General features: G+C 43.3%; 1 protein-coding gene across 1 annotated transcript in view; it reads right to left on the bottom strand.

Moving 5' to 3' along the window:
• LOC148015565 (beta-1,3-galactosyltransferase GALT1-like) overlaps window positions 1-25,352 on the bottom strand; it is a 36,178-nt gene extending 10,826 nt beyond the window's left edge. Inside the window, exons 1-3 of the mRNA XM_087665126.1 lie at window positions 23,367-25,352; window positions 23,000-23,232; window positions 22,602-22,880 (exon numbers count right to left, since the gene is read on the bottom strand). Coding sequence (XP_087521252.1) covers window positions 22,602-22,880; window positions 23,000-23,232; window positions 23,367-24,237 — 1,383 coding nt within the window. The 5' untranslated portion in view covers window positions 24,238-25,352. The remainder of the gene's footprint in view (window positions 1-22,601; window positions 22,881-22,999; window positions 23,233-23,366) is intronic.
• Between the last annotated feature and the right edge of the window lie 540 nt (window positions 25,353-25,892).

The following is a 25,892-nucleotide window of genomic DNA, read 5'->3' as shown; positions in this document are numbered from 1 at the left end:
ATATAAAAGTTCCTACAAGTTATGTTGCACAAGTACATGGTGGTATCTAGTGCCAGTTGTTGGCCTAGGTCATTCATTTGGCCATAAGTGTCAGTTGGTGACACTAGAGAAGTGGCATTTAATGGTACCTAATGCCAATCTGATGGTCAAAGATGGCTTAAAGACACTCAAGAATGAAAGTTGCCTAGCCAATTTAATTATTGGTTTGCCAAATTATTCTTCTAGGCACCGAAATAATTGTTAAATTATTTTTTAATATTTAAAGACTAAAAAGTAATATTTAACTATGGATAATAATGAAAAAACCGTTTTAGAATACTACCACTTGGCAAAACTTGCCCATGCAAGCCAAAAAAACGATTTTAGGGGCTACAGGAGTCTGTTCCAACCATTGTGAGAGGAAAGGAGGTTGTTAGAGAGCAAGGAGAAGTTACTAATGTGATTTGCAGCCACCAACAATTAATCCTTTGGCAAGTTATAACAATTTGGAGCCCTCCAAGAGTAGGTGACAACAGCCTAAGGTCCTAGTGCAAATGACAACATGTAGAAGGGGGCAGCTGAAACCAACCTTTCTTCCGTGGATAGGTGGTAAATCCTTGATTACAACTTAATTGCAGTAACAAATAATAAATGCAAATCTGAAAATACAAATTTACCTACTGATCTTGGACAATGCACACCCGATTGGCTCCAAAATCGGCACCCCTTTCGGTATGTCTTTAGGTTTATTGAAAAAGAAGAAGATTTACAATGGAATTCTTTTGATCCCCTTCGCAATCCAAACTCCCCTTGCTGTCCAAAGTGACCAGCGAGTCTTCAACCCGTTTTGCCCCTTGATTTGGGCACTTATTGGCCTTCACCCACTTCATAGACGATGGAAATGTCCCAAATTCAATGGCTGGCTAGTCCTCCACCTGAATTTAGCTAAAATTCAGCTTCAGACCTGAAAAATCCAAGTCTTGGAGCTTCCAACTTCTGGGACATTTTCCGAGGCTGCTGCTAAACCCTAATTTTTGCTGTAAATTAGGGTTTACTGCAAAAAATTTGCTATTTCTCAACCTCCAACGGTCCAAATGCTAAGATCTTCAAAGCAAGGATATGAAATGGCTGGAGATGAGAGAGAAAGCTGTAGAGAGAGAAAATTCAGAGTTTTATCGTGAAAAATGACTGAAAATCAGTCAAATGCAGCTACTGCCCTGTCACAACAGCATTAAATGCTGTCACCTACAGCTGAGACATCCAAATCTGCTATCACCTACAGTTGAGACATCCAAATCAGCTATCACCTTGTACCTGGATGTAATCGCCCAGCTGTGGAGGGTCTGGATCTACAATCGCCTCCTCAAAACTCACTCGTGGTTGGCTGCAATGGCTGATAATAGGCTGGCCATAGCTGCTCATAGCTCTCCCACATTTGCTACAGTAAGAATGATCTCGTTTTTCCTCTTCTTCAGCCTTTTACCAGCCTGTATGGGCAAGTTTACCAAGTGGCAGCCTTCCCAAATGGTTTTTCCAACATTATCCATCATTAAATATTAATTTTCAACCTTTAATTACTGAAAATTAATCTAATAATTATTTCGATGCCCAGAAAAATAATCAAACTGGCCAATAATTAAATTGGCTAGGCATCTTTCACTCCCGAGTCTCTCTGTGCCATCTTTGACCATTAGATTGGCGTTAGGTACCATTAAACGCCACATATCTAGTGTCACCAACTGACATTTATGGCCAAATGGATGACCTAAGCCAACAATTGATACCAGATACCACCAAGTACCTGTGCAACATAACTTATAACAACTTTTGCCTTCGACATCCCATGATTTTCTGGAGTCCCGAGCTCGTAAATTTACTCTAACCCCAGTTGCATCTCACATGTACAGCATTTACTTAATCATGTGATTAAAAATTAATCCACATGTTATGTAAGGTTTCAAAAATACATGTCCTCATGACAACCCTCTCCCTTGAGATCCTTGCAATCGTCCTCGATTGCACTACCAAATGCATCAAAAGTAAAGTACTACACTGGAATTTCCATAGGGCATCATAGTCAACACAACATTGCGCACTATTGTTCAACCATTCCATATACCCATCATATGCTGAAAATTACCAGCCAACATAACATAACATAAGACTCACAAAGAATCTCAAAAACATTGCCAGATTATCATGTGAGATGTCCATTTCTCATGAGCTCAACTCATCCGACAAAAGCAAACCACAGTATAGCGAAAACCAAGCATAAACCATGGCTGAAACATCAATGGCATCATAAGACACTTGTTGGACATTTTTGCTCCTTGAGCATCCATATCTGTATCATCTTCTTCACTCATTCACTTTCAACATTCATTCATTCAACACATACATATCTCCCTTTTGTTGTGTTGCATTTTGCCTAAGTTAACTCTATTCTAGTCATGTTTGTACTCCCTATGTTTTGCAAACCGCATAGGTTCATAGGCAAGAGAAAGTGATTGTTCACCAATTGTAATGTGTCCACCTGTTCCCTTCAGGACACGTCTTAGCAGTCCATCGGAAAGAAGATCTAGAAGGCTTCACCCGGCACTCCCATGGAATGTTACGAGATTTGCGATCTAGGACTTTCCGCGTCTGCCACGTAGAGGAAGAATTATGGACGTTCCCACTTAGGACCGACCTAAATCAGGGTTTCCCCTAATGGTCATTTCCTAAACGGCAGCTAGTGTCGAACCCTGAGCGACTACTTTACGCAGAAACGCCAGGGCCGAAGCGGATTCACTCTGCACTTGGTTCAAGGAGAATGGGAAACGAGAGGGATACAAGACTCGACCTCATTACCATAAGGCATAGCCTCATTCCGTTCCCCTAAAACAGCATAAATCGGGATTTATTATGTAGAGACCCTTAGTACTGATGATTTCATGGATGATTCGGAGTAAGCCCTCTGTACCACATGAGATTATGAGAGCAAAGATTGGAGCACCATCCATGGTGGCAGAAAACCTCTTCCAAACAGTGACTTTCCTGCATAGGCTCTAGACCTTGCCGAGACAGAGATACTCCTGGCTCATTAGACTCTAGGTCAGCGCCCTTGCTATTCATTTCCTTTGAAAACGATCTTCTTGCTGTCCATCATGATTGAGAAAAGTTCCCGGCCAACTGGGACCACCCATCTGTAGGACGGACCCATGGCCACATCCATCGCACTTTCCTCAAGTTGTTTTAGTTGTCTAATTACCTACCACGTGTAGTTGGGCATGCATCAAACAGCTTCCTTAATTAGTCCGTTAGGCACCGGTTCCTTCACGTAATCATAGCACTTGACATAGAAAAGCAATGTCAAACAAGTTCCTTTTCAACAACTTATCATATTTATCTTTGAAATACATTTATGAAATCCAGCCCGTAGGCTTATCCATAATCCGCCCGAAGGCTATCCAGCAATCCACAGGGATTACTAATCCAAGAGTCCGCCCGTAGACTAGTATGCGGGCCTCGAGATCCAATCCCAAGTCACGTTGGCCTCTTGTACAGGGCCCGGAAGGTGAGGGATTTACGGCCAGAGCCCCCCCTGGCACTCAAGCGTCCTCCTGCTCCAAGTAGCACTCAACGGAGAGAACTCTCGAGGCGGCTTCGGTCTACCTTCCCAGCACGGTTAACAACCCCCTTGGTTAGGGTCAGGCAGGCAGTCAAGGGTAACTAAAGCTGCCTCTCCCTTCAGGCCTTCAACCTGAAGCATTAGATATCTTTACATCCTTTAATTCTTTGAGCAAACAAAGCAAACAGTGCCCTCTAAACTGTTACAAGCACAATCATTTCTAGTGGTAGTTATTTTTTGCCAACTGCTAAGGAGTGAATCCTTCTTTTCGAATGCATCCAACACTCGATCCGGGATCAATTGCGACTTGGCAAGATTCCCAAGGGTTTGTTTGTTAACCCTTATATCCTTGGGTTAGGGCCGTACACTATTAACCCAAATTAACCAATACCTTAAGTTCTATTAGCAGTAAATATGTTATTCCAATTTACTGATAGATCTTTTGCTTCTAATCCCCTTATCTTGGTTCTTTTCCCAAGAAAGGTGCTATGTCAGGATAACTACTTATCCTCTTGCAAGATAAACTTGCACAAGAATCTGCCAATCTCATTCCGAGGAATTTGGCCATTCCCTTGTGATCAAATCACAAGATCATGCGACTCTGTAACTTGTTGCACAAATGTCGCATCAAAATCCATGGGACTATTTTACCCATCGAATGGCATCTTCTAATCACGAAATCATCATTAGATAGGAAACAGGGTTAGAGTGTCTTCATAACCAATCCATTCCTAATTACACTAGGCCGACATTGTCGGTCCTAGGGTTCCAATTCAAACCGAGTTTCATCTTTTTAGCAAGCGATCCTTAGGGTAGAAACCCTAGATCGTTTCTCGTAAGTATGTCCTATTGTCCCTACATTCCGTGAATGTGGACAAGTCTTTAGGGATACGAGAGTTTCAACTTGGCAATAAGTGCGACTAGGTCACCTCCTCAACGTGCTAAAACCTAGTTAGCACTTTGGGATATGTTGCATCGATTTAACCATTCCTAAGCAAGTCCCTCGTGTTCTAGGTATTTAGGTTAAACCAATTTACTTGTCTATTCTTGAAGATATTTACGATACCATTTTCATAATCACATGATTCATTGCCTACGTATGAGTAGATTTACAAACCCTAACTTTTCTGGTTAAGATCAAAGCGTATGTTAAGTTATGGCATAATTCCTAATGATCCTTCTATAACATGCAATCAAGATTCATGCTACTAAGCTTTAGGATTTTATGTTTAAAACGAACCATGCAGCCCTAGAATCATTTCCATGCATAATCGAAGTGTACAATAATAAATTCGACCTTGTAAAGATGGTCATTAGTTGATCTAATTTCGTTACTTTGCAATGCCTATAAACAATTTGCTAAGAATGCATAGATGTCTTATGTCCTTCTTTCATTCGTTCCTTTGAAAAATACAAATGACCGATTCTTCGATTGTGAGTTAATTTTCCCTAAGATAGACAATGTTTTTCATTCGTAAAAGTGCATCTTACTTTCGTGAATTACCATGCATAATTACGATATTCTGACGTAAATAAAAAATAGGAAGAAAACCTGGACTTGTGGATTCGGTGAAATGTCCACATGAATGCTAGGAAATTGTTGAGATATCGAGCTCCACTCGTGATATGCCAGGATGACCGTTGTGCATTTATGTCACCGACGTGTCAGTTTGCAAATGCGGTTGGTACACCGCCCATGAATAATAGCTACATGACAGCTATCCTTATCTACTCTAGTTCGTGGCTCAATTAGTATACCACCTTAGTTAGTTGAGTTTGGTTTGAGACCCATATATAGGGTTCTTCTATTTCTTTGAATAAGAGTTCTTTTGGCTTACACAACTAAGAAGAGAAAAACTGTTTTCAGCCTCCACCTCTGTGTGTATTCCCCCATTGTGCAAGCAAGAAAGCTACAAGTGAGACTCCTTCCTTCTCTCCCACAATCTTGACATGGTATCAGAGCCTTGTTCGTGGTAAGGAGCTCAAGAAAGCAAGCCAAGCTTGCGGTGTTCTGGTAAGAGGAGCAGTGTTGCTTTCATTTTCTGTTTTGGGAGCAGATCTCTGCAGGCAGCACAGCCGAAAATTGCAAGAGTGCATTGTCTCAGATTGAGACGCCCTTCGCGGTGAAGCAAGAGGACAGTATATGCTGCGGGATGAGGCTTTAGCCCTCGGCGACCCTGTTTTTTTTTATTTGAGGCCATTTCGGGGCCTATTTTGGAGACGGAAGTTTTCTGCACGCACTCAGGAAAAAGCCATGTTTTATGCTGTGCGACCACTGTTCTACAGGTCGGTGAAAAGTTACCACAGATATTGCATCATATGCTCGTGTGTAGAGACATTGGGAGTTACAGAATCATCCTTGGTTCCTGTTTATCCAAAATCGTCACTAGGAAGTGACTGTGTGGTCAAATACCACTTTCGCCAGTTTTGCAGATTTGCTCTTGTGAGAGTGAAGCTGTGTTTTTTGCAGTGACAGAATTTTTTGCAGTGTTTTGTAATAGCGTCTGATTCTCTTTCACAGATTGTAACTGAAAAGCTTGACAAGAACAACTTCCAAGCATGGAAGTTTAGAATGACGAATTTCCTTATGGAAAAAGGATATTGGGAATTTGTTGCAGGAAATGAAGAAGAACCAGTTCTTCCTGATGTTCCCAATCAACAGCAAATGCAGGCATTTAAAGCATGGCATGAGAGGCAGGAAAGTTATGTATTGGCTGTCTATCAGCATTTCAAACTCTATGATTGTGCATATTCAAGATGCAAGTACGCCAAAGGAGGCATGGGATACTTTGTCAAAAATGTATAGCACGAATACGCAAGCCAGGAAAATGCAGCTCAAGCAAGAGTTGCATAATGTGCAAAGAGAAAATATGAGCATCAATGACTACCACATGAAGGTGAAGAAGATTGCAGATGCACTTGCTTCCATTGGGTCGCCAGTGGAAGATGATGATTTAGTTTCTGTGACCTTGAATGGTCTAGGAAAGGATTATGCACAGTTCTAAACATCCATTTCCGTCCATGAAAGATTTCCTGATTTTGAGGAGTTGATTGCTCTTCTAATTTCTGAGGAGCAGAGAAATGGTGGTGCATCTTCTTCAAGAAGAACTTCAAAAGAAGCTGTCTTCTACTCAAATGCTGAAAGAGGTAGAGGCAGAGGTAGAGGAGGCCGATCTGGAGGCCATGGTAGAAATCAGAATATGCAGCAAACTCAAGAAAACCAGTCCTATGGAGGAGGACGTGGTAACTCTAGAGGCAGGGGGAGCCAAAGAGGTCGTGGTGGATGGCAAAGAGGCCAAAATGCAAACAGCAATGTTGAATGCTACTACTGTGGTAAAATGGGTCATATGGCTAAAGACTGCTATAAAAAGCAGAATGACATCATGAATGGAAAATTGCAACAAGGGAATTATGCATCTTCTAGTAGACAGGGTGATGACAGAAATGAGTATTTGTTTATGGTATAACACATGAACAATTCTGTGACAAGTGCAGAACAAAGCAACGATGTGTGGTATGTTGACTCAGGTGCATCAAACCACATGACAGGTCATGCAGAATGGATGGAGGATGCAAGGAAAATGAAAAAACCAGGATTTGTGGAGACTGGTGATGATACTGCACATCCTATTGTGCAGATTGGAAAATTTCCTTTGTCTATGCAGGATGAAAAAAAGAAATACATGTCCGATGTATTTCATGTCCCGAATATCACCAAGAATTTGGTTTCTATTGGTCAAATGGTTGAGCAGGGCTTGCAAGTCAAATTTAATCCTCATGGATGCTTTGTTGAGAATATGAAAAATAAAGGTCGCTTGATAGCAAAAGAAAATAAGAATTGCAGAATGTTTACATTGGATGCAGACATGCCTGAATTGAGTGCAGCAATGTTTGCACATGGGACCGGTGTAGTTGCATATATTGATATCTGGCATAAACGCATTGGTCATGTTAATGTACAGCAACTTAAATCAATGCAGGCCCAAAATATTGTTGCAGGATTGCCTAAATTCAAGGTTGCAGAAATGCATAAGGTATGTGAAGCCTGTCAGTTTGGAAAACAGGCAAGGAAACCATTTTCTAGACATGTTCAAGAGAGTAAGAAGCCATTGGAATTAATCCACTCTGATGTGTGGACTACTAAAGCTGCATCTCTTGGAGGCTGTCATTATTTTGTCACTTTTATTGATGACTATAGCAGAAAAGTTTGGGTGTATTTTATGAAAAAGAAAAGTGAAGTGTTTGGGTATTTCAAAACTCTTAAAGCTATGGTTGAAAAAGAAACAGGCCTGCAAATAAAATGCCTAAGGTCAGATGAAGGGGGAGAGTACCTCTCAAATGAGTTTGCAAGGTTCCTGCAAGAGCATGGCATAAAGCAGTAATATTCATGCAGTCATACCCCACAACAAAATGGAATTGCAGAAAGGAAAAACAGGCATATTGAAGAGGTATCTCGTACCATGCTCAACGAAAAAGACTTGCCAGATTTTTACTGGACTGAAGCAGTTGCTACAGCAGTCTATATAATGAGCAGGACTCCCACTACAGCAATACATGGGATGACTCCAGAGGAGAGGTATACTGGTAGGAAACCAGATATCTCTCATTTGAAAATTTTTTGTTGCATTGCCTATGTACATGTGCCAGATGAGTTGAGATCCAAGTTGGATCCAAAAGCTGAGAAGTGCATCTTTATTGGTTACTCTCTGTAGCAAAAAGGGTATAGATGCTATAACCCTTCTACTCGTAAGTTTATAGTGAGCAGAGATGTTTTTGATGAGATGAGTAGCTGGTATAAACCAGTAAATGTGATTGATGATGTAGATGCACAAAATGGTAATGCTGCACAGAATTCACAGCAGCAATCACAAAATATTAGTGGACCTGGAGCGTCCTCTAGCAGTGGTTCACATTCTTCGCCATGGACAGACAGATTGAGATCAGGAGAATCTTCTCAAAGCAATGCAGATAGTGGTATGCAGGTATCACGAAAAGGAAAAGAGAAGGTTGATCAGCCCATGTTTGATGTGAATGCAGGTCACTCTTATGTGGATGGTGAATCCAGTGACTCAAACAGAGCATTGATGATGAGTTGGGTATTTCTTCTATTGTTACACCTGGAGTAAGGAAGACTAGGGATGTTTTGAGAGCACCTGGGAGTGAACCTATTTTGCGCAGGTCTACGAGAGCTAGGTATCCTGTGGATAGGCTGAAATATGATGGATTTACAGCCATTCACTATGCATATATGGTCAAAGTGATACAGGAACCAGAACCCATTTCTTTTGAGCAAGCCATGGGAAAAGAAAAATGGAATAAAGCCATGGATGAAGAAATGGATGCCTTGGAAGCAAATGCTACATGGGAATTGGTACCTTTGCCTAAAGGTAAGAATGCAATTGACTGTAAGTGGGTTTATAAGGTGAAGCACAATGCAAATGGTTCTGTGAACAGATACAAGCCAAGATGAGTAGTCAAGGGGTATGCATAAACATATGGCATTGACTATGAAGAAACATTCAGTCCCGTTACAAGGATGGCAACCGTAAGAGCAGTCATTGCTATGGCTGCACCAAAGGGATGGTCTTTACATCAGATGGATGTAAAGAATGCCTTCTTGCGTGGTGATTTGCAAGAAGAGGTCTATATGGAGCAGCCACCAGGTTATGTGCATGCTGTTCATCCTGAGTTTGTTTGCAGGTTGAAGAAAGCCTTGTATGGCTTGAAGCAAGCACCTAGAGCATGGTCTGACAAGATACTTGGCTTTTAGATTTCCAAGGCAGATTTCTCACTTTATGTGAGAAAAACAGAGAAAGGTATTATGCTACTTGTCATTTATGTTGATGATTTGATTATGACAGGTGACAATGATGAAGATATCCTTCATGTGAAAATGCTATTGAAGCAGAAGTTTGAGATGAAGGATTTGGGAGAGCTGCGTTATTTCTTGGGCATTGAGGTGATTAGATCACCAAGTGGGATACAGCTCTTGCAAAGGCAGTATGGATTGGACATGCTGTCCAAATATGGGATGACAGGCTATAAGCCTATTTCAGTTCCTTTGGAGCAGAATGTGAAGCTGAGCGCAGATGCAGATGAGCTTCTGGAAGACCCTACTACGTACAGACGCATAGTAGGAAGCTTGATTTATATGACTATTACCAGGCCAGATTTGAGCTATGTTGTTGGATTGGTAAGTCAGTTTATGCAGGCTCCAAGGAAACCGCATTTGGATGCGACTAGACGCATACTCAGGTATGTGAAGTCCACATTGCAGTATGGACTATTTTATGAGATTGGGGTTCAGATACAGTTGCATGGATACACTGATGCTGATTGGGCTGGTAGCATTTCTGATAGACGATCTACCAGTGGATATGTGTTCTCTTTTGGGAGTGCTGCAGTCACTTGGAGCAGCAAGAAACAGCCTACAGTTGCCTTGTCCAGCACAGAGGCTGAGTACAGGGGTGCAGCAATGGCTGCATGTGAGGTAGCTTGGTTGCATAAGCTACTTTATGATATGTATCAGCCTACAGATGGGCCAATTGTCATTTATTGTGACAACATGAGTAGTATACACTAGGCAAATAACCCAGTCTATCATGCTAGAACAAAGCACATTGAGGTGCATTATCACTATGTACGGGAGAGGGTTTTACTAGGTCTTATTGATCTAGTTTATGTCAGCACAGAGGATCAGGTAGCTGACATATTTACGAAGGCATTGGGCGCAGAGAAGCTACGCAAGTTCAGAGACCTGCTTGGTGTGCAGGAATTGGGATTGAGCTCGAGGGGGAGTGTTGAGATATCGAGCTCCACTCATGATATGCCAGGGTGACCGTTGTGCATTTATGTCACCGACGTGTCAGTTTGCAAATGCGGTTGGTACACCGCCCATGAATAATAGCTACATGACAGCTATCCTTATCTACTCTAGTTCGTGGCTTAGTTAGTATGCCACCTTAGTTAGTTGAGTTTGGTTTGAGACCCATATATAGGATTCTTCTATTTCTTTGTATGAGAGTTCTTTTGGCTTACACAACTAAGAAGAGAAAAATTGTTTTCAGCCTCCACCTCTGTGTGTATTCCCCCATTGTGCAAGCAAGAAAGCTACAAGTGAGACTCCTTCCTTCTCTCCCACAATCTTGACAGAGATGACCCTCCTACGATTGCACCTTGTGCCTTTTTAGAAGCCATCACGTATTCGGCCTTCTTGCCTTGGCTGCGGACTTATGATCTTGGCCCATCTCCCTCACACGCGAAACTCTCTTTGAGATTCGGCTTCCTTGACCGATTGCACCGTCTTTCGGAATCGGGCTTTAGAAGAACTTATAGGCTTGTGGGAGTTGCAATAGGAAAGATAGTTTTTGAATCCGGCGGTTAGAGTGAACTTGAGGAGAACCAATGAAAAGAGGGTTTAAAACTTGCTAATACGGCTTGAGTGGGAATGTCAAGGGAGCCTTTAAAGAACTTGTGTGAGGGAAAAATCCACGGAAGGGGTTAAAAATGGCTTTGTGGAATGCAAGGGGAGGATTTAAAAGGATACGCGGGTTAAATAGCCTTGTGGAAATGCTATGAAAAGGGCTTTAAAAAACCCGGGCTAGGTGACTTTTGGGGAAACCAAGGCCGAAAGGGTTTAATTCTCGGGGATGCAAGGGGGAGAAAAGCCTAATTCCTGGGGGTATAAGAGACCACTTGAGAAGGGCAATAGGAAGGGTTTTCAAGAGCCCGCAAGTAAATATGAATTTGAGTGGGGATTTCCCACGGGAAGGATCTTTAAAACCCGGCCTAAGGTGGGTTTTGGGGGGCAAGGAAGCTTAAATTCGAGGGGATAAAATATGGACTTGTGTGGGAAGGATTTCAATGAAAAGGGCTAAATTCTCGAGGGGAAAAGGCAAGGGAAAAGCTTAATTTCCCGGGGTAAAAATCCCCTTGTGTAAGAACGCAAGGGAAAGGGCCTTAAGGAGACCCCCCCTTAGAAGCTTCTGGAAAGCTTATGTAGTCGTGATCACTCCACGTGGAGGAAGAGAAGATGATTTTCAATGGCGGCTTGCTGGCGGGCAAGGCCGAAATGATGGCCATGGCGGAACTTCTGCGGCGCTCCTCCCTCGCGGCGTGGCACAGAGCAGCGTGGCTCAACTCTCTCCCTCTCACGGCCTGGCGGCGTCGATCCTCCTCCGTCCACGACGGTCTACGGCAGCCTCATGACACTCTCTACTTCTCCACGACTCTTCCCTTCTCACCCCTTAGAGGGGGTATTTATAGGAAGAGGGTAAGGCCTCCCTTCCCCCCACGTGGTGCCCGCATGTAGTCTCTCCCCTCCACCTCCCTCATTCCATTACAGTCGATCACCTTCCCTCAGCCACGCTTCGGCTGGGGAAAGGTAATAAAAAAAATTTGCCATAAATATAACATTATCTCTTGACCTCCTCCCAAGAGGAGGTTCTTATGAAGCTATGCAGGATTCTTAGTCCTTAGGCTCGATTGGCCGATGGAGAATGTTCTATTTAATGTCCGAACCATCCATAACCACAAAGCCGGCATTGACATTTGCCCGAGACTTCACACGGTCTCGTAATATTTTCAGCAGAAATATTACATTCTCTCCTCCTTGGAGGAATCGAGATGTCATCATCTCGAGATAAACTGGGGATATTGATGGTTGAGAGTGCTTTCATCCATCCAAGTGGCATCCTCCTCAAGATAATCTTTCCATTGGACGAGGCATTCTCTCAAGGTTCTGGATCTCAGTTGTCTCTCCCTAACATCTAAGATCCTGTCAGGCCATAGTTCAAGGACTCCTTGACTAGGCATTACAACTTGTTGGTCATCAAGTACATGACTAGGATTTGGTACATACTTCTTCAATAGGCTGATATGAAATACATTATGAACCTTTAGGTTCTCAAGGAGTTGCAGTCTATAAGCATTAGGTCCTAGGCACTTGAGGATCTTGTAAGGTCCACAATACCTTGGACTTAGCTTCTTGCAATTTCCTAAGGATAGGGAAAGACCATATCTCCTCCCTCAAATTTTCTATCTTGACGCTTCAAATCCGCGTATGCCTTCTGTCTATCCTTGGCGGCTTGGATGTCCTGTCCTATTGACTTTACTTGGTCATCCATCTCTTCCAACATCCGCCTTGAAGCTTCAACTCTCAAGGTTGGATCTGAGAAGTTTAGGGAACTTCGACAGTCATGACCATACAATGCTTGAAAAGGGGTCATCTGAATGCTTTGTTGGTAAGAAGCATTGTAGGCAAATTCAACCAAAGGCAAGATTGCCTCATGTTGAGCTCGTTCTGGGTAAAGATCCACTTGAGACTCTTATGATCAGTCACTAGAGTAAACTTGTTACCCAACAGGTAGTGTCTCCAAAGCTTTAAAGCATGGATGACAGCTAACAGTTCTAGATCATGGGTAGCATAATTCTTCTCATGGCTCTTCAGTTTCCTTGAAGAGTAAGCTACAGGGTGACCTTCCTGCATGAGCACACATCCTAAGGCAAGCGTGCTAGCATCAGTTACAACCTCGAATTCCTTACTGAGGTCTGGAAATTTTAGGATAGGTGCTGACATCAAACTTTGCTTCAATCTATCAAAGCTAGATTGTTCGGCAGTTGACCATGCAATGGATATTTGCTTCTTCAGTAAATCCGTCAAAGGTGCTGCAATCAAAGCATAGTTTTTTATGAAGACCCTATACCATCCTGTCAATCCAAGAAAACTGCGTATTTCTTTGACAGTTGTTGGTATTGGCCATTCTAGCACATCTCTGACTTTGGCTGGGTCCACTGAGATTCCCTTCGCTGATACAATGAATCCCAGATATTCAATCTGACGTTTGAAAAATGCACATTTTTTCATCTTAGCATAGAGCTTATTTGCTCTCATTGTCTCAAGGACAATCCGAAGTTGGGGTTCATGATCTTCTTCCTGTTTGAAATAGACTAAAGTGTCGTCGAAGAAGACGAGTACGAAGTCATCAAGATATGGCCTAAAGATATCCGGCAGGCGCATTCTAAGCCCGAATGACATAACTAGAAACTCAAAGTGTCCATATCTTGTGTTAAAGGCCGTCTTTGGGATATCTTCTTCCTTGATTCTTATCTGATAGTAACCAGACCTGAGATCAATCTTGGAGAAGATCTTCACACCCTGAAGACGATCAAGAAGCTCATCTATTCTAGGAATAGGGTACTTGTTCTTGACAGTTGATTGATTCAACCCTCTGTAATCAATACACAGTCGAAGCATTCCATCTTTCTTTTTTTGGAACAGTACGGGAGCTCCCCATGGTGAACTGCTAGGACAGATGTAGCCCTGATCTAGCAATTGCTTGAGTTGTTCCTTCAGCTCAATTGCTTCCGAGATGGACATTCTATAAGGTCTCTTTGCAATTGGCGCAGCTCCTGGCACTAGCTTGATCTCATGATCCACTTCTCTTTGAGGCGGGGGTTCTGTTGACTCTTCAGGAAATACGTCCGCGTATTCCTTTAGCCACGAAGGTCATTCACTAGACTCCTGCTTCTGATCTAACTTATTGAGCTTAATCAAGTAGACAGGTAGTCCCTTTCTAACTCCCTTTATAATCCGAGATGCTTTGGCCAATTGAATTTTTGGCTTTCCAGCCTCTCCTTGAGTTGTGATCAATTCCCCTTCAGAGTTCCGAAAGGAAATTTGGCCCTTTCCACAATGAATGTGGGCGTCTTTAGGTTTAAGCCAATCCATTCCGAGTAGACACTCATGGATACCTAATTTCATGACTCTGAATTTGACTGAAGTCGTCTTTCCTCCCAAAAAGAATTCCACATTACATTACATATCTACTTCAGCCTTTAGCCAAGTGACCAAATCACTTTACTTCTTTATCAATATTCACAGTCAAGACAATCATTGATAAAAAGAAGTCTTATTCCATTCATATGGGCATAGCCCTTTCGAGGTACAATTATTTCTTGGGGCGATGGAAAAAGCTGATACATTAATTATAGGAGAATAAAATGTTGTTGCATTCAGTTACAAGAACTGAGTAGTAGTACGGATTGGGGTCATCGATTTTCAGGAATCGATAGGTCATTGGAAGATTAGGATATCTTTTCCTTTGATATCCGTTCTTCTCATGACATCCCAACACCTTGATTCGGTCGGCAGGGATTACTCGAATCACTTCCCCGTACACATACTTATTCTGATTAACCCTTCGACCTCCGACATGTAGGGTCGCGTTTGCGTGAGCCTCAATATGATCTTTAAGTCCTCCATCCACTTGATTCTCTTCAAGTTAATTTGAAGGTACGCAGGTCGATGGGCAGCTATGTAATAGATCCCTGAAACACCCATCCATCTCCGTTCCACGTACACAGGCAATGGATTGTAAATGCGGTCTACGATGTTCATCATCTCAACCCTTTGTCGATAATCCGGGAAATGCATCGCGGTCATAAACATGACTCGGAACACTAAGAACCTGTTCCATGCTTCATAATTCTGCAAGACAACATCGAAAGTAAGGAAATGTTCAGAACAGCAACATTTGCTTTACTTCTTCTTATCAAGATTTCTTAGAACAAATCCTTCGTTGGTTGGCTCTAATACCAACTGTAACATGTCCACCTGTTCCCTTCAGGACACGTCTTAGCAGTCCATCGGAAAGAAGATCTAAAAGGCTCACCCGGCACTCCCATGGAATGTTACGGGATTTGCGATTTAGGACTTTCCGCGTCTGCCACATAGCGGAAGTATTCTGGCCGTTCCCACTTAGGACCGACCTGAATTAGGGTTTCCCCTAATGGTCATTTCCTAAGTGGCAGCTAGCGTCCAACCCCGAGCGACTACTTTACGCAGAAATGCCAGGGCCGAAGCGGATTCACGCTGCACTTGGTTCAAGGAGAACGGGAAACGAGAGGGATGCCAGGCTCGACCTCTTTGCCATAAGGCATAGCCCCATTCCGTTCCCCTAAAACAGCGTAAATCGGGATTATTATAACTTAGACTCTAGGTCAACGCCCTTGCTATTCATTTACTTTGAAAACGATCTTCTTGTTGTCCATCATGATTGAGAAAAGTTCCCGGCCAACCGGAACCACCTATCCGTAGGACGCACCCATGGCCACATCCACCGCACTTTCCTCAAGTGGTTTTAGTTATCTAATCAACTTAACCAATACCTTAAGTTCTATTAGCAGTAAATATGTTATTCCAATTTACTGATTGGTCTTTTGCTTCTAATCCCCTTATCTTGGTTCTTTTCCCAAGAAAGATGCTATGTCAAGATTACTCATCCTCTTGCAAGATAAACTTACGCAAAAATCTACCAATCTCATTCCAAGGAATTTGGCCATTCCCTTGTGATCAAATCACAAGATCATGCGACTCTGCAACTTGTTGCACAAATGTCGCATCAAAATCCATGGGACTACTTTACCCATCGAATGGCGTCTTCTAATCACGAAATCATCATTAGATAGGAAACAGGGTTAGGGTGTCTTCATAACCAATCCATTCCTAATTACACTAGGCTGACATTGTCGGTCCTAGGGTTCCAATTCAAACCGAGTTTCATCTTTTTAGCGAGCGATCCTTAGGGTAGAAACCCTAGATCGTTTCTCGCAAGCATGTCCTATTGTCCCTACATTCCGTGAACGTGGGCAAGTCTTTAGGGATACGAGAGTTTCAACTTGGCAATAAGTGCGACTAGGTCACGTCCTCAACGTGCTAAACCCTAGTTAGCACTTTGGGATATGTTGTATTGATTTAACCATTCCTAAGCGAGTCCCTCGCGTTCTAGGTGTTTAGGTTAAACCAATTTACTTGTCTATTCTTGAAGATATTTACGATATCATTTTCGTAATCACATGATTCATTGCCTACGTATAAGTAGATTTACAAACCCTAACTTTTTTGGTTAAGATCAAAGCGTATGTTAAGTTATGGCATAATTCCTAATGATCCTTCTATAACATGCAATTAAGATTCACGCTACTAAGCTTTAGGGTTTTATGTTTAAAACGAACCATGCAGCCCTAAAATCATTTCCATGCATAATCGAAGTGTACAACAATAAATTCGACTTTGTAAAGATGGTCATTAGTTAATCTAATTTCGTTACTTTGCAATGCCTATAAACAATTTGCTAAGAATGCATAGATGTCTTATATCCTTCTTTCATTCGTTCCTTTGAAAAATACAAATGACCGATTCTTCGATTGTGAGTTATTTTCCCTAAGATAGCCAATGTTTTTCATTCGTAAAAGTGCATCTTACTTTCATAAATTACCATACATAATTACGATATTCCAACGTAAATCAAAAATAGGAAGAAAACCTGGACTTGTGGATTCGGTGAAATGTCCACATGAATGCTAGGAGATGATCCTCCTGCGCTTGCGCCTTGTGCTGTTTTAGGAGCCATCGCATATTCAACCTTCTTGCCTTGGCCGCGGACTTATGATCTTGGCCCGTCTCCCTCGCACGCGAAACTCTCTTTGAGATTCGGCTTCCTTGACCGATTGCACCGTCTTTCGGAATTGGGCTTTAGAAGAACTTATAGGCTTGTGGGAGTTGCAATAGGAAAGATAGTTTTTGAATCCGGCGGTTAGAGTGAACTTGAGGAGAACCAATGAAAAGAGGGTTTAAAACTTGCTAATACGGCTTGAGTGGGAATGTCAAAGGAGCCTTTAAAGAACTTGTGTGGGGGAAAAATCCACGGAAGGGGTTAAAAATGGCTTTGTGGAATGCAAGGGGAGGATTTAAAAGGATACAGGGGTTAAATATCCTTGTGGAAATGCTATGAAAAGGGCTTTAAAAAACCCAAGCTAGGTGACTTTTGGGAAAACCAAGGTCGAAAGGGTTTAATTCTCGGGGATGCAAGGGGGAGAAAAGCCTAATTCCCAGGGGTATAAGAGATCGCTTGAGAAGGGCAATAGAAAGGGTTTTTAAGAGCCCGCAAGTATATGAATTTGAGTGGGGATTTCCCACGGGAAGGGTCTTTAAAACCTGGCCTAAGGTGGGTTTTGGGGGGCAAGGGAGCTTAAATTCCAGGGGATAAAATATGGACTTGTGTAGGAAGGATTTCAATGAAAAGGGCTAAATTCTCGAGGGGAAAAGGCAAGGGAAAAGCTTAATTTCAAGGGGTAAAAATCCCCTTGTGTAAGAACGCAAGGGAAAGGGCCTTAAGGAGGCCCCCCCTTAGAAGCTTCCCAAGAAGCTTCTGGAAAGCTTCTATAGTCGCGACTACTCCACGTGGAGGAAGAGAAGATGATTTTCAATGGCGGCTTACTGGCGGGCAGGGCCGAAATGATGGCCGTGGCGGAACTCCGGCGGCGCTCCTCCCTCACGGCGCAGCACAAAGCAACATGGCTCAACTCTCTCCCTCTCAAGGCCTGGCGGCGTTGATCCTCCTCCCTCCACGATGGTCTACGGCAGCCTCACGACACTCTCTACTTCTCCAGGACTCTTCCCTTCTCACCCCTTAGAGGGGGTATTTATAGGAAGAGGGTAAGGCCTCCCTTCCCCCCACGTGGTGCCCGCATGTAGTCTCTCCCCTCCACCTCCCTCGTTCCATTACAGTCGATCACCTTCCCTCTACCACGCTTCGACTGGGAGAAGGTAATAAAAAAAATTTGCCATAAATATAACATTATCTCTTGACCTCCTCCCAAGAGGAGGTTCTTATGAAGCTATGCGGGATTCTTAGTCCTTAGGCTCGATTGGCCGGTGGAGAATGTACTATTTAATGTCCAAACCGTCCGTAACCACAATGCCAGCATTGACATTTGCCCGAGACTTCACACGGCCTCATAATATTTTCAGCATAAATATTACACCAATTGAAAGTTGAGGCCTGTAAATAGGCAAAATTGACCTAAAATCCTTTGAACAACGTCACATGCCAAAAACATCAATAGGGCCCAAAAATAGGGACAAAGGACAAAATAACCAAAAGTTAACCAAAGTGGTTGTTGGACCCAAACAAAGCTTCTAATATGTCCCTCTATGCCTAGATGTAGGGCTCACAACTAGGAGATCACCATGACCGCTAAAATCTCCTACCTCTGCATTTCAAGCCTTTGCCTCAGCTCACTACATGGCACTTGCCCCTCCACACATCTTGACGATCCCATCTTTGTATTTCTCTAGCTCATATGTTTCAATATCCCTTTACTCTCATTTCTTTGAGCATATATTAATTATTCATGTTGTTTGTCCATCTTTATACACTATGTTATCCCTTGTATCCTCAAACTTTGTGTTGATATCCAAGTGACAAGTCTAACATAATATCTTGCTAGTAGTAAATATGTGCAAGGTTCTCTAGTTACAATCCACTTGGAGGATCTTTTGTAGGTTGATAACAACATAAAAAATGGACCACCCAAATATTGCTTACACCAAATTGTTAGCAGATATTAGTCAGCTCATGGTGTGAGTCTGTGTGCAGAGGCTGGGCATTTTATGTAGCATTTTATGCAGTATTTTATGGCACATTTTTGTGGCCATTTATGATGTATTTGTAGCATTTATTGCTGGCCGACCAGCATTAAATGCTGGCCGACCTGCATTTTATGCTCCCCACTTTTGTGGCTATTTATTGGGCTCCTCCTCCACAGTCTTCAGTGCTTCAGCCATCAGTGGAGATCCTTCTGGGAGAGAGGAGCCAGTGCTGAGGAGCCCACGCAGCCAGTGACTCACCGTTGTATGCTGTTGTCTCGTGTTCGATATGGATTCCATTTCCCGAGCATACATCTGAGTTCTCATCTGTCTACTGTGTTCATTCTTTCTTCTGTCTTGTGTTTCAGCATTTATTTCAGCATATTCTTTACGCTTCCATTGCTGCACCACTTCTGACATGGTATCAGATTTCAGGCTGCAACCTATTTGTGCCGTGTTTTCTTGCTGTTTTCAGGATTTACACCCTTCTTGCTGATCAGGCGGCTGTCCTTCCTGCTGGCGACTGCTGATTTGCTGCTGGCAACAGTGTTTCAGCATTTGCGTTTTGCGTTTTTCTGGACAGATTTGCGTTTACTGCTGTTCCACTCTTTGCTGCCCGTGTTTCCTTCATCAAACTGCTGGCAACAGTCTTTAGCCCCTGTTTCTTCAGTTTGCAGCCTGCGTTTTGCTGTTTACAGCATTATTTTTGGCTGTTTTTCTGATTATTCAGGCCGTTTTTGCTGTTTTTGACAGTTTTAACCTGATTTTTTCACTTTGTGCAGCAGCTTTTGGCTTATTTTGGTCAGCCTTTGGGTTATATTGCATGTGAACTCACTATTTTTTTGGTGTTTTTGGTTGCGTTTTGGCTGTGCTCACTCTCCCAACAACCCTCTTTTCTTCTACTTCTCTTCTTATCCTCTCCAGATGGCCCCTCCGTGCACCTCAAGTGAAGATAAGTTACATGGACCTGATTATCTCGCGTGGAGTGCTGTCATGAAAGCTTGGTTTGTGCAGAAGCGGCTATGGTACATCGTCTGTGGAGCTCTTGCTCGACCTCTCCGTCCTTTCCCTCTTCCTGAAGACTTTGATGAGGACAACCATGAGGAAGCGGTGCTCACATGGGACTCGGACGATGCCCGTGCTTACTCGGCCTTGCTTCGGTGTATTTCTAAAGCGGTCTTACCGGCGGTTACCTCCTGTAGGACATCTCCTGAAGTATGGCAGAAGTTGCAGCAGATGTACGGGGCACCTTCCACCATGCGGGCCGTCACACTTTATGGCCAGCTCCAGCAGATGAAGTTTGAGCCGAAAGATACTATTCAGTCTTTTCTTCTTCGTGTTACGCAGGTACAAGACCAGCTTCGGCACATGCAATCTGCTCTTCCCGAGGTGCATCTTGTTGGGACGGTCCTCTACAAGCTCCCCCCGGAGTTTGATGGAGTGGCCAATGCTTTGCGGGCACAGACATCATCGACTCCTGTCAGTTTTACACATATGACCTCGATGCTTCTTGAGCATGAGGCATCCTTGAGATTACAGGGGCGGCTTCCGGCACATTATGGAGGTGAGGCTTATGTAGCTTCAGAGAGGGGTGACGGGAAGAAGAAGTCAAAGGCCCAGTGTTACCACTGTGGCAAGAAGGGACATTTGCGGAAGGACTGCAAGAAGTTAGCGGCTTCCAGGAAGGAGCAGAAGACGAAGCAGGATGGTGACTCTACCGATGAGTCCTCTCCTTCATCAGACTCCGACTCCGATCCTCCGACCAAGGAGAAGTCCAAGGCGCGGAAGGGATCCTCTTCTTCGGATCGCGGGAAGGGCTTGGTGGCCCCTTCCTCGGCTGCTTTCTAGTGGTGGTGATGCGGTCATCCCTCACGACTCCTCGGTGCCAGAGAGGGAGTGTGAGCGGGTGTTGGTGGGGCTGCCGTGCCTCATCTATATTTTGATACAGGTGCACAGGATCCAGAGAGAGATGTCCCTGACGTATCGACGGTATCTGGCAGTGAAATCCTAGAGACTAGTGTTGATTTCTGGGTTCATGATGAGCTCTTCTTCTTGACAGAGAGCGAGAGGCTTTCGTCTGGAGCTCACATGAGGGGATACTTTGGTGGTTTGGCCAAAGGCGGGAACTCCATGGTCACATGTTCAGAGACATGTTTGGCAGATTGGCTTTGTATGTCCTGAGTGACATAGGTGACATTACACAGAGAGCTGCTATGAGTCTTCTCTATTTTCAGGTGTTGTTGGTACGATCGACATCGACATCAGATACTCTCCGAGGCTTCTTGGTGGTGGGCTGGCCACTCACCGCTTGGACATCCATGGTCCTTCTGGTGTTTCTTTGTTGTGTAGTTTATGATTCTTCATCATTGTACTATTTTATTGTATCAGATCACACATGATCTGAGAGAGGGTGTTAGCAGATATTAGTCAGCTCATGGTGTGAGTCTGTGTGCAGAGGCTGGGCATTTTATGTAGCATTTTATGCAGTATTTTATGGCACATTTTTGTGGCCATTTATGATGTATTTGTAGCATTTATTGCTGGCCGACCAGCATTAAATGCTAGCCGACCTGCATTTTATGCTCCCCACTTTTGTGGCTATTTATTGGGCTCCTCCTCCACAGTCTTCAGTGCTTCAGCCATCAGTGGAGATCCTTCTGGGAGAGAGGAGCCGGTGCTGAGGAGCCCACGCAGCCAGTGACTCACCGTTGTATGCTGTTGTCTCGTGTTCGATATGGATTCCATTTCCCGAGCATACATCTGAGTTCTCATCTGTCTACTGTGTTCATTCTTTCTTCTGTCTTGTGTTTCAGCATTTATTTCAGCATATTCTTTACGCTTCCATTGCTGCACCACTTCTGACACAAATGTGGCCTCCAGTTACAATCAGAATTAGAATTTATTCCACTTGATAATGTAAGCATTAACCTCAATTTGATTATTATGCACTTGCCAAAAATCCAAGTTCCTAGCTCGTCCCAATGTTAAGAAGAATTTGCATGGCAAACTCTAGCAAAATAAGGTCAATGGTTCTCAATGCTCTTTTCTCCTCATTTCTTCCTAAATATAGTTTCAGCAACTTGGTGTACATGTTGTTCACATTACCATCTTGTGACAACGATGTATATTCTACATTTGAAGTTAGCCAACAATAATGAAAGCCATGAAGCTGGCAGCATTAAGATTTGGACACTATATATTCCCATGGAAAACGTGGAAAAGTGCTCCTTGGGATCATATTAAAATCAAAGCATGAAACAAAATGGAAATGTTGCATCCTTGCCATGAAAGTGCATTGGCACTCCATGGTCTTGGCCTGTATGGTATGTTAGCCCATGTTGCCATGGGCCCACATGCTATAGTTACTAAGATTTCACACATACAAAAAGCCTTTACATGGTGTTAGCCACAACTAATTTCATGACCTATGACCCCATCTATGTATCCATCTCATCCTCACTAAACCCTAGAACATTCAAGCACACCTTAACTATCTAGCTCCTGATATTTCATTATCTACACCAAGTTTCTATTATACATAAACGATAGTAAAAAGATGACAAAAAGTGATTTCCCGCTTACCTGTCCAACGAAGAAGCGTACAATGACACGACCAGAGCGAACGGCTTCATATTGCATCCATGATCGCCGAACTGCCATGCGACGATCAAAATTATTTCCAGTAGAAAATACACCAATGAAGAGTTCATTCCTCCTCTTGGAAGGTAAAGGAGGTGCTTTGAGAAACTTTAAATCCACTTGTCTAACATCCTCTGATGTTGGCAGGCCAGTGGCCATGACTGAAATGGGTTTGACATTGCCTTTTAACCTGACACCTACAACCAATGATGGTTTCAAGTTCTGGAAAAGAAGTTCAGACCAAAGATTAGGTTACAAAGGTTTGCTGGTAACACCTTGAGAATTGAGATAGTCCAGTGCATTCTTCATGATTCAATTCCTTGTCTTTGAAAAAGAATCACCTGTCGATACTCGAAGGAAGTAATGTGCTTTCCATTCACGGTCATGTGAAAGCCTTCCCAACCCACCCACAGTGTAGCTGCAAAAGGTAAACCATTTATAAAAGGAAACCATGGTTTTCTGTCACCTCCCTTTTGTGTACGTGGTAGCTTTCCAAGCTTTGTCTCCTCCAGCTCAATGACCTTCTGAACAGCAGCTTTTCCAACCTGCTCACTGCATATATCCAACCCATCCACTGCAAAAGTACAAAGAGAGCAGGTCACAAAAGAACCAGCATGTGAGCTCTGTTGTCTTTAAATCCATAAGGAAAACAACACCAGGAGCATCACCTCATGCTAACAAAATATATATTACTGTGAAAAGAAGCACCTTTTTTGACCTCCCCTAGAGCTGATGGACATCGCTCTTCCTCTCCCCAATCATGAACCTTAGTCCATGTATTCTGGACGATAACAGCATTATCTGAAATCTTGTCACCTTGAAGCCTAACATTGAAATGCAAGATGATAGGATATTCCAATTCTCCAGGCAATTTAGGCCCAAGCAGCTCAATTGCAAAATCCCCCTCTGCACCCCAAGGCATTCCAACTATTGTTACTGAAGAGTCAACTATTAACCCACATGGAATCTCTATTACAGCCTCTTCATCTTTGCCTTCTGAAACACTGACCGAATAAGGGCAATGCTTTTCTGTTGTGCCATTGGCAGACAGATTCCCCTCATGTAAAGCTTCCAACTTGAGATCATCCATTAGGTCTGCCCAGGATCTTTCAGCCTCTTCTAGTCCTTGCTTGGCTTCTGGGAAGCAATCAGATCGAGTGAATACTGGCATCAGATGCTTCCAGACAGACAAAATTGTAGATTGTGCTGCAGATGAATTAACTTGTGAAAGAGCCTCGTTTATGAATGGTGGATCTTTGACCTTCTCTATCTGCTTTTGAGGCTCACTTGTGACGCTAGCCTCCATAGCATCAACATGAAGAGCACCTTGTGATCGATTTGAGACGATGCTCAAAGAAGAATGATTGTCTAGCATCCCCAGGTACGACTTCACCAAAGGTCCTTCTAAAAGCTCAAACCTTAGCAGTAACATCATGAAAACAAACAAAATTACAAACCCTCCTAGCCACAAGCGCATCTCTGCCAAACTGAATAGCGTGCATCGCCTTGTTTGTTTCTTGTGCTCGCAGCTCTCTTGTTCCAACAATCCGTTTGTCTTCATGATGCCTGAAACCATCATAGACTACCTGTTTCCAAGCATGAGATCCAGTGAACTATCCTAACGGGCACAACATGATGGGTCTTTTTCTTACACGCCCTGAAATCCCTTGGTGCCTAACGTTGTCCTTTGTAAATGGAACTTATATTTTTTACTTTCTCCAACCATCAGTTTTACCAGGCATCAATAGTCAATTTTTCGAAAGAGCTAAGCTGGACCGAATGCAGGAAATGTAGGCCTGGCGAGGCGCCCCAGCTTGAAAATAACAAGGCAATCAGCTGTTCATACCAACGATATCTGCTGCACGCCTTGGCATCGAAAACCTGGCGGTTCTCCACTTTGTAATGTCATCCGTCGGTTCTCTGTTCAATTGTTAATCCAGATAAAGCCAATCCACAGGCAGCAGAACAATGACTAATGAAGTAGAACATCCGATTTCATACAAATTACGGGATCACTCATATCATGCAGGCTAAACTAACGGCAAATGCAGAGGCAATAGATCGTCTGTTTTCCTGCTCCGCTTACATGCAGAAAGCATTTTCAAGAAGTAAGAAAACGAAGCACGATTCTCTCCGAAAATGTCCGTGCCGCTCCAGTAAAAGGTGTGCTTTCTCTTCCAGAAGCTGTTGAAATCAAACTTCCTCCTGCCTCTTCAGCCCGGGCAAAAATCTCAATAACAAGCTGGTATGTAAAACAAGCTTCTAAATCTATGGCTTTTGTGTGGAGAAACAGCCAATAGAGCGCCCACTGCTTCGCCGTCCTATAGTGTTTTTTCCAACAGCTTGCAGTGAGCTTCAATCTCACGTCCCGCAGCGCGTACAAGGTAGCTCGCAGATCGAGAAGAGATGGTCGAAGATAAGGACTGCGAAAGACGGAAATGGCGAAAAGGCTAGCTCAACTGCCGGTAGGTGCACAGCGAGTGAGCGAGCGAGAGAGAGAGAGAGAGATGGAACGATGCAAGGAAAAGCCTCTCATCAGATGTGCTGACCGGGCGACTCCCAAGAGAAAAGGCCAAGGTGAACGTTCCGGGAAGTCACAGCCGAAGAAAAAGAAGACAACAAAGACGATGGAGACGATGAGAAGCGGCACTAGAAACTCTTGCCGCCATAGCCCAGTTTTTTCTGGGAGAAGGCCTTGAAATAGACAAAGGCACTGTATGTGGCCTTGATACTTTATATGATATAATATTATATTATAATTATAATTATATTATATTATATTATAAATATGATTAACATGGAGCCACGTCATACTCCACGTTGCCTACAGCCCCACAGCCAGTTAGCTTTTTGACACGTGTGCAACATCGGTCAAATACCCTTTGACGTTCAACCAAACAAATATATTTATATCATTTTATACATTTGATTGAACCAAACAAATAGATCTATATAATTTTATATTAATCTTTATTATTAGTTAAGGGGAGGTTGAGGGCGGGTGCCACGTGGCAGCCCCCAACCTCCCCACAAAGAAACGCGGGGGCGGGTGCCACGCGTCCAGCACCCGCCCTCACCGTGAAAATTGTGCCCTCCCCGACGTCTAGGCGCGGAGCGCCTAGTATTAATATTAGAGTCTCCTTACTTTTGGACTCTAGCCACCGGGGAGCGAGTTTAAGCCTATTGGTAAAATGGGTGTGCGAGTTTGATGAGGTCTCGGGTTCAAGCCCTGAG

The sequence above is a fragment of the Lygodium microphyllum genome, chromosome 24 (genome assembly GCF_053477565.2).
Source record: "Lygodium microphyllum isolate KBCC chromosome 24, Lygodium_microphyllum_v1.1.10, whole genome shotgun sequence".
Lineage (NCBI taxonomy): Eukaryota > Viridiplantae > Streptophyta > Polypodiopsida > Schizaeales > Lygodiaceae > Lygodium > Lygodium microphyllum.
Note: the sequence above shows the minus strand (reverse complement) of the source record. Positions and strands in the feature narration are given on the sequence as shown.